At 41.4% G+C, this 7826-nt stretch overlaps 1 protein-coding gene across 6 annotated transcripts in view; it reads right to left on the reverse strand.

The window, feature by feature from the left end:
* Positions 1–238: 238 nt before the first annotated feature.
* Positions 239–7826, reverse strand: part of Rbm6 (RNA binding motif protein 6) — a 97288-nt gene continuing 89700 nt past the window's right edge. For 4 of the 6 annotated variants that reach the window (XM_029542888.1, XM_029542890.1, XM_029542889.1 and 1 more), the window contains 3 exons: positions 5946–6043; positions 1455–1584; positions 281–487 (listed from right to left, as the gene is read on the reverse strand). In XM_029542888.1, coding sequence (XP_029398748.1) covers positions 362–487; positions 1455–1584; positions 5946–6043 — 354 coding nt within the window. In that variant the 3' untranslated portion in view covers positions 281–361. Of the gene's footprint in view, positions 488–1454; positions 1585–5945; positions 6044–7826 lie in introns of all 6 variants that reach the window. The other 2 variants (XM_021206598.1, XM_021206600.1) reach the window with 1 other exon arrangement.

Consider the following 7826-nt stretch of genomic DNA (forward strand, 5'->3'; position numbering starts at 1 on the left):
TTATTTTATGTATATGAGTACACTGTTGCTCTCTCCAGACACACCAGAAGACGGAATCAGATCTCATTATGGTTAATTGTAAGCCACCACGTGGTTGATGATAATTAAACTCAGGACCCCTGGAAGAGCAGTCAGTGCTCTCACCACTGAGCGATCTCTCCAGCCCCATTTTCTACTTCTTAACACCAAGTTCTAATCTCTACCCTTTGTAGGAAAAAAAAAAAAAACTTTAACAAAATTTATTCACATTGAAAAAAAGTTTATTTAAAAAAGTTCTAGCAGCAAGAACAGTAACAAAACAAAAGGAGAAAAGGACAAACAAAACAAGGAGGAAATTGTGTCCTGTGGGGTGTCTCCACTCTTAATCGAGTTCTTTATATCGAGCAAACATGACTCTTCGAACAGCATCTCGGTAAGTCTCATTAGACTGTCTCTTGCTGGTTCTTCCTGGGGCACCACCCCCAGGACCCCTCATCCGCCCTTCAATCTGCAGAACAAAGAATCAAATGAGATCTTTAGATAAGGAAGAACACAATGTCATGCTTTCAAAATAAAGACTTCAATATCAGACACATGAGTTTTAACAGAAATGAAATGGGTAAGTCTTTGAAGGTGAGCAATTGTAGAGGCCCAACCCTATCAAAATGGGCAACACCTCCTCTGATCATCTGTTCTATGTGTGCTCCCTGAAAATAAGCAGAGCTATATCTTTCCCGGGAACCACATCTTAGCTATCAAAGATCTGTGCTGACAATCCCTCTAATAGACAGGGGTCTTGGGGCTGGAGAGATGGCTCAGTGGCACTGACTGCTCTTCCTGAGTTCAATTCCCAGCAACCACATGGTGGCTCACAACCATCCGTAAATAGATCTGGTGCCCTCTTCTGGAGTGTCTGAAGACAGCTACAGTGTCCTTACTTATAATAAATCAATCTAAAAAAAAAAATAAGACAGGGGTCTCTAATCTTTGACTACTGGCTCCCTGGCTTTTTTAAGTCACTATGTTCCCTCAAAGCCCCTACCTTTTTTCTGTTTGTTTTTTTGGTATCATTCCTAGAGTCTCGGATTGAGAAGTGAGTGATTCAATCCGCGTCACTGTCCAGTTCTCCTGGCTCTGGCTCCTACACTGCCCTCATTGCTTGTTCCTTACACAAAAGTATGATGAATGCTATTCAACCTCCTGCCGCCTTCTCATTGCCAAGGGAAATCACCAAAGGCCCAGCACAACAAGTTATAACCCAGGATCTGGTGGGAAGGGTCAGTGAGTTGGCTTAGTGGATATGGGTACTTGCCATTAAACCTGACGACCTGATTTGATTACTACAAGGTAGAGAAAGAACTGATTTCTAGAAATTGTCCTCTGATATCTATTTTGGGCATGTGCTCTGAGGCCAGACAGAAGAGTTAAGTATATTCAAGGGTCATATAAGTCCCAGGAAGACAGATTCATCTTACCTCTTCTGATGAGCCCAATCCAGGATGGCTATATCCCAGGCCCGCCCCTTTCCTCCAGCCAGTGGCCTGCTGGGCACAGCCTCCTTTGCTACCAGTGTCAGTGTCTTCTTTATCAACAGGGTTACGATCACTATAAGAGAGACAGATGCACTTCTATCACCATTTTCAAGGTGAGTTGCTGAGCTTTTGCTGAGATCTACTTCCTAAGAAGTATATTAAGCACAACCCGATATCCATGTAACTAGGCTTGTCCTTTGGGTGCAGAGGTGAGTACGACTGGGCCCTGATCATGGGAAAGAACTTGAAGACTTTGTGAACAGATGCTTACAGGACACTGAGGAGATCAGATATGGATGTGGCAACGATGGATGTGTGCCACAGAAATACAATGAAGGGAACACAAATCTGAATAGTTATCATCAAAAGTCAAAGGATTTTAAGCAAGAAGACACATCTGAAATGGATCTGGACAAATGAGGGGCTTATGAGCTAGAAAATGTGTAGCAGGCATATAAAATGATTTATCTAGTAGAGGAGTAGCAGGAACTGAGGTCAGATTGTTAAAAGAAAAAAAGAGAGAGAAAGAGGAGAAAGAGTGGGAGAGGGAAAGAGAGAGAAAGATGCCTTGAACATTAGATTATATTTGATACTTTAGGCAAAAATACTTTGCAGCCTCTTACTAGGCAATATACGTGTATATGCAAAATAAGGTAGAATTGTTTTGCTTCTTTGCTATCCTGGGAACCAAACCAAGGGTTTCAGGTATGTCAGGTAACCCCTTTATACTCTCAGTTTACTAAAAGAACAGATTTCTTTATCTTCTTCTGGCCTTCATGGGCACTGTTATGTTGTTGGTACATGAATATACATACAGGCAAAACATCCATGTGCATAAAGTAATAAGAAACTGTTGCTTGCTTTCTTTGGTACTAGAGAATGAATCTAGGGACTCAGGCATGCTAGGCGAGTACTCCGTGTTAGTTTATTCCCAGGATTAGAAAGGTCAAGTTTAGGCCTGAAGCAGGAGCTCAGTAGTTAAGAGCACAGACTGCTCTCCCAAAGGTTGTGAGTTTAAATCTCAGCAGCTGCTAGAAAGGTCAAGTTCTGTATACAAGACACTTCTGGAAATAGAAAATGGATTGAAGAAAAGGAGAAACAATGATTGCCTTTTAGAGATGCCTACAACTGCTGGGGTGTCTCTTATCTGGATTGGATCACTCCCCCCAAACCCCTCTCTCTTTGTCTTTTTGGTTTTTTAATTTCTAGACAGGGTTTCTCTGTGTAGCCCTGGCTGTCCTGCAACTCACTCTGTAGACCAGGCTGGCCTCAAACTCAGAAATTCGCCTGGCTCCTACGTGTTGGGATTAAAGGCATGCACCATCACTGCCTGGCACCTCTCTTTCTCTTAATACATCTGTTTTAAAAAGCTATTTTAAAAATCTTCAATAGGGCCCAGAGAGATACTCAGCACATAAGAACACTTGACCCAGGTTCAGTTGCCAGCACCCACAACTGCTTTTAACTCTCATTTCAGGGAATTCAACACTGAGTTCTCTGGCCTGCATGGGCTCCTATATAAACATGGTGCACACACAGACAACCTCCTTACTACACATCCTGTAATATTTATACATGAATATATAATCCTTGTAGGTTTATCTTATTCTATGTATATGAATGTTGTAGCTACATGTATATGTACCCATGTGTGCCTGGTGCTCATGCAGGTCAGGAGACATCAGGTTCCCTGAATTAGGGTTATTGATAATTGCTTTTAGTTTTTGTTTTGTTTTGTTTGTTTGGTTTTGGTTTTGGTTTTTTGAGACAGGGTTTCTCTGTATAGCCTTGGCTGTCCTGGAACTCACTTTGTAGACCAGGCCTCAAACTCAGAAATCCGTCTGCCTCTGCCTCCCGAGTGCTGGGATTAAAGGTGTGCACCACCATGCCTGGTGTATGGATAATTGCAAGAACATGTGGGTGCTGGAAACTGAATCTGAGTCCTCTAATAGAGCAATAAGTACACATAAAGATTGTCATCTCTCTAACCCTCAAATATATAAGTCTAAAAACACTATCTTTAATAAACTTTCATTCCACTTATATACTTTATAGTATAAAGAAGAAAGATTGAGGGGGCTGGAGAGATGGCTCAGAGGTTAAGAGCACTGACTGCTCTTCCAGAGGTCCTGAGTTCAATTCCCAGCAACCACATGGTGGCTCACAACCATCCTTAACAAGATCTGACTCCCTCTTCTGGAGTGTCTGAAGACAGCTACAGTGTACTTGTATATAATAAATAAATAAATCTTAAAAAAAAAAAAAAAAACTGTTTAAGAAAAAAAAAAAGAAGAAAGATTAAGTAAGACAGGGTAAACATAAGGCTATGAAGGAACTGACTGAAGGTTTAGAAGTACTAAACTGAGGTGCAATAGGGAGCCTCAGACAAACACAAGAAATAATCAAGATGTAACTGAAAACAGTTTTGTTTAATGGGATAGGGTCTTATTATGACTTGGTTGGCCTGGAATTTACTATGTAGACCAGGCTAGTCTTAAACTCAAAGATCCATTTGCCTGTGCATTTATGAGGCAGCAGAGAAGAAATGTTTAAGTTCAGAAAACAGAACTGACGTGTTGGCTTATTGTTGCGGCTGAGGCCCTGAGTCCAAACAGAGAAAGCAGAGGAATCAGAAAGAGTACAGTGAGCAGGACCTTAGAAGATGTCTGGAATATTCCTGAAAAGGAAGAGGAAGCAAGCATGGTAGGTAACATTTGTCTTTAACCCAGATACTTGAGGGAGGGGGTGGGTGGGAAGGCAGGCTAATTTCGTCTGGTTTGAAGCCATTCTGCCTCCTTCCCTTCTGCTTAGGAACATTTTTTGTCAGTTTCTTTTTCTTCTTTCCTTTCAAGGCCTCAAATACCCTTTCTTGTTATAAACAGTCAAAAAGAAACTCAAGAATTACCAGTGACTCTTCAATCCCACAACTCACAAAGCAAGATGGACTTCACGTTTTTCTTTAACCCAGACACAGCCTGCCTTTGGCAATCATCTCTCATTAAACTCACAAGGTAAGCATCACCATTAGTCTCTGTTTAAGTGTATCTTCTGTAAGCTTAATAATTTTTAAAGTAGGGCTGGAGAGATGGCTTAGTGGTAAGAGCACTGACTGCTCTTCCAAAGGTCCTGAGTTCAATTCCCAGCAACCACATGGTGGCTCACAAACATCTGTAATGGGATCCAATGCCCTCTTCTGGTGTTGTCTGAAGACAGCAACAGTGTACTCAAAATATAAAATAAATAAATCTTAAAAACAAAACAAGAATCTTTTTTTTTTTTTTTTTTTGGTTTTTCGAGACAGGGTTTCTCTGTATAGCCCTGGCTGTCCTGGAACTCACTTGGTAGACCAGGCTGGCCTCGAACTCAGAAATCCGCCTGCCTCTGCCTCCCGAGTGCTGGGATTAAAGGCCTGCGCCACCAGGCCCGGCAAAACAAGAATTCTTAAAGTAGACTAGTGCCCACTTTACATGATTTCCTGATAACGTAAAAGTATGTTGAAAGTGAACTGGTCCCCAATCGGTTAGGCTGCCTCATTTCCTGTCACTCAACCACATACTCCAACTGTTTAGCTCTGTCAAATCACTTGTCAAATGCAGCATATGCTTTAAAAAAAAAAAAAAAAGCTGGGTGATGGTGGCACATGCTTTTAATGCCAGTGCATGGTCAGCAGAGACAAGCAGATCTGAGTTTAAGGTCAGCCTGGACTACAAAGTGATTTCTAGGATAGTCAAAGTTACATAGAGAAATCCTGTATTGGAAGAAACAAAACAAAACAAAAACCCAACCCAAAAAGAACAAATAAATCCTGTTGAACATAGTTTCCTCCAATTGAAACCTTCTCCTGTTCCCTTCCTTTCTAGCTTTCCCGTGAGCCACATTACCACTTAAGCCGTCTCTACTCTGTACACAGATCAAATGTATGTCTTGTCTGCTTGAATATTTCTTGTACTTAGTACAGGGGCAATACATCGCAGGTTATCAGCAGACTTGATGGAATTCTGGCGTTATGATTGGGAACTGTTTGACTGGAAACCAGCAGAGGAAGTTAAGAGGTCATATTATATCCAGCAGCAGTTAGCATGCAATGCAACTGGAGAATAGAGATTCCACAGAGAAATAGTACAAGAATATGACATTATCAGGCTTATAAGGAGGTACAGTATTATTGATACAGAGTTTTGAGGATAGCCACTTTAGCCTGGCTTTCAGTAGCAGAAGCATTGTAGCAAGACAACCTTCCATGAAAACATGCATATATTCAGTGTAGAAAAAAAAAAGTAGTCAAATAGCCATGGTGGTCTTACTGAAGTTCAGACAAAACTAGCTTCTAGTAACTTCATCTCTCTTTGAGAAAGAAAGTAGAAATCATTTGCAGAAGATAGTTCTATTACTAGGTCTGTAGGCAGTGGTTGGACGAAGAATGTCTGTCCTTACCTGTCTGTTTCTCTTGAGTATTTAATCCGTTTCCTTTCTGGTGAATCAAAAGACTGTAGTTTTTCCCTTCTGTCATTTCCTTTTTCTTTAAACCTTCCCTGTGGGAAACAGAAGAGGAGACCTGGGATTTCCACTTCTTTTTTTTTTTTTTTTAAAGATTTATTTATTTACTTATTATATGTAAGTACACTGAAGCTATCTTCAGATCTTGTTACGGATGGTTATGAGCCACCATGTGGTTGCTGGGATTTGAACTCCGGACCTTCGGTAGAGCAGTCGTGTGCTCTTACGCACTGAGCCATCTCACCAGCCCTATTGTTTTTTAAGAAAGATTTATTTATTTATTTATTTATTTATTATATACAAGTACACTGTAGCTGTCTTCAGACACTCCAGAAGAGGGAGTCAGATCTTGTTAAGGATGGTTGTGAGCCGCCATGTGGTTGCTGGGATTTGAACTCCGGACCTTCGGTACTGCTTGTGGACGTTGTACATCGTGGTGCGGAGCCTAGTGCGCACCACGATGTACAACGTCCACAAGCAGGGGTTTCTCTGTATAGCCCTGGCTGTCCTGGAACTCACTTGGTAGACCAGGCTGGCCTCGAACTCAGAAATCCGCCTGCCTCTGCCTCCCTAGTGCTGGGATTAAAGGGGTGCGCCTCCCCGCCCAGCGCATTAAGTATTTTTTTTTTTTTTTTTTTTTAAAGATTTATTTATTTATTATATACAAGTACACTGTAGCTGTCTTCAGACACTCCAGAAGAGGGAGTCAGATCTTGTTAAGGATGGTTGTGAGCCGCCATGTGGTTGCTGGGATTTGAACTCTGGACCTTCGGAAGAGCAGTCTTACCCACTGAGCCATCTCACCAGCCCCCAGGCTTCATTATTATGTTGTTCTGTCTGACATAATATCTTGCCTTGCAGCTTAGGTTGACCTTGATCTTATGAAATTTCTCTTGCCTTAGCCTCAAAGCACTGGAAGTAGTAGAGGCAAAGGCCAACATTCCTAGATTGATTTTTTTTTTTATGTTAAATTAAAAAAAAATTAAGATATTTCATCAGGCAGTGATGCACACCTTTAATCCTAGCACCACAGAGGCAGAGAAAGACTGATCTCTCTGGGTTCAAGGACAACCATGTCTACATTGTGTTTTCCAGGATAGCCCAGGCTATATAGTAAGACCCTGTCTTAAGAAAAGAAAGAGAAAACAAAAAAGAAAAAGAAAAACTAAGACAGGGTCTCACTGTGGCCCTGGCTATCCTAGAACTCTATGTAGACCCAGATAGCTTTGAACTCACAGAAGTCCTGCCTCTGCCTTCCTACTATTCAAATCAAAGGCATGAATCACACGCAGTAACTTATTTCATTTTTAATTACATGTGTGTCTGTGAGTGGGTGTGTGTGTGGACGGCAGAGGTTTTAGACCCCTGAGGTTGGAGTTACAGATGCTGGGAACTGAACTTAGGCCCCCTGTAACGGCACTGAGTTCTTTTACTCACGGAGTCATCACTCTAGCCCCGTAGATATATTCTTAGTCACCACATAAGATTTGTCTAATTTGCTGGACATGATGAGGCAAGCCTTTAATCCCAGCATTTGGGAGGCAGGAGCAAGTGGATCTCTATGAATTATAGGACAATAGGACAGCCTGGTTTATAAAGTTAGTTCTAGGACAGCCAAGATCATTGCATAGGGAAATCCTGCTGAAAAAGACCAAAAACCAAAACCAAAAAGAAAAAAAAAGTAAAAGAAAGTAAAAGACCAAAATAAATAAAACACACACACACACACACACACACACACACACACACACACACAGAGAGAGAGAGAGAGAGAGAGAGAGAGAGCACATAAGAGAATGAGAAAAGAAAAACCTTGCC

Source organism: Mus pahari, chromosome 10 (genome assembly GCF_900095145.1).
Source record: "Mus pahari chromosome 10, PAHARI_EIJ_v1.1, whole genome shotgun sequence".
In the NCBI taxonomy this organism is placed as follows: Eukaryota; Metazoa; Chordata; class Mammalia; order Rodentia; family Muridae; genus Mus; species Mus pahari.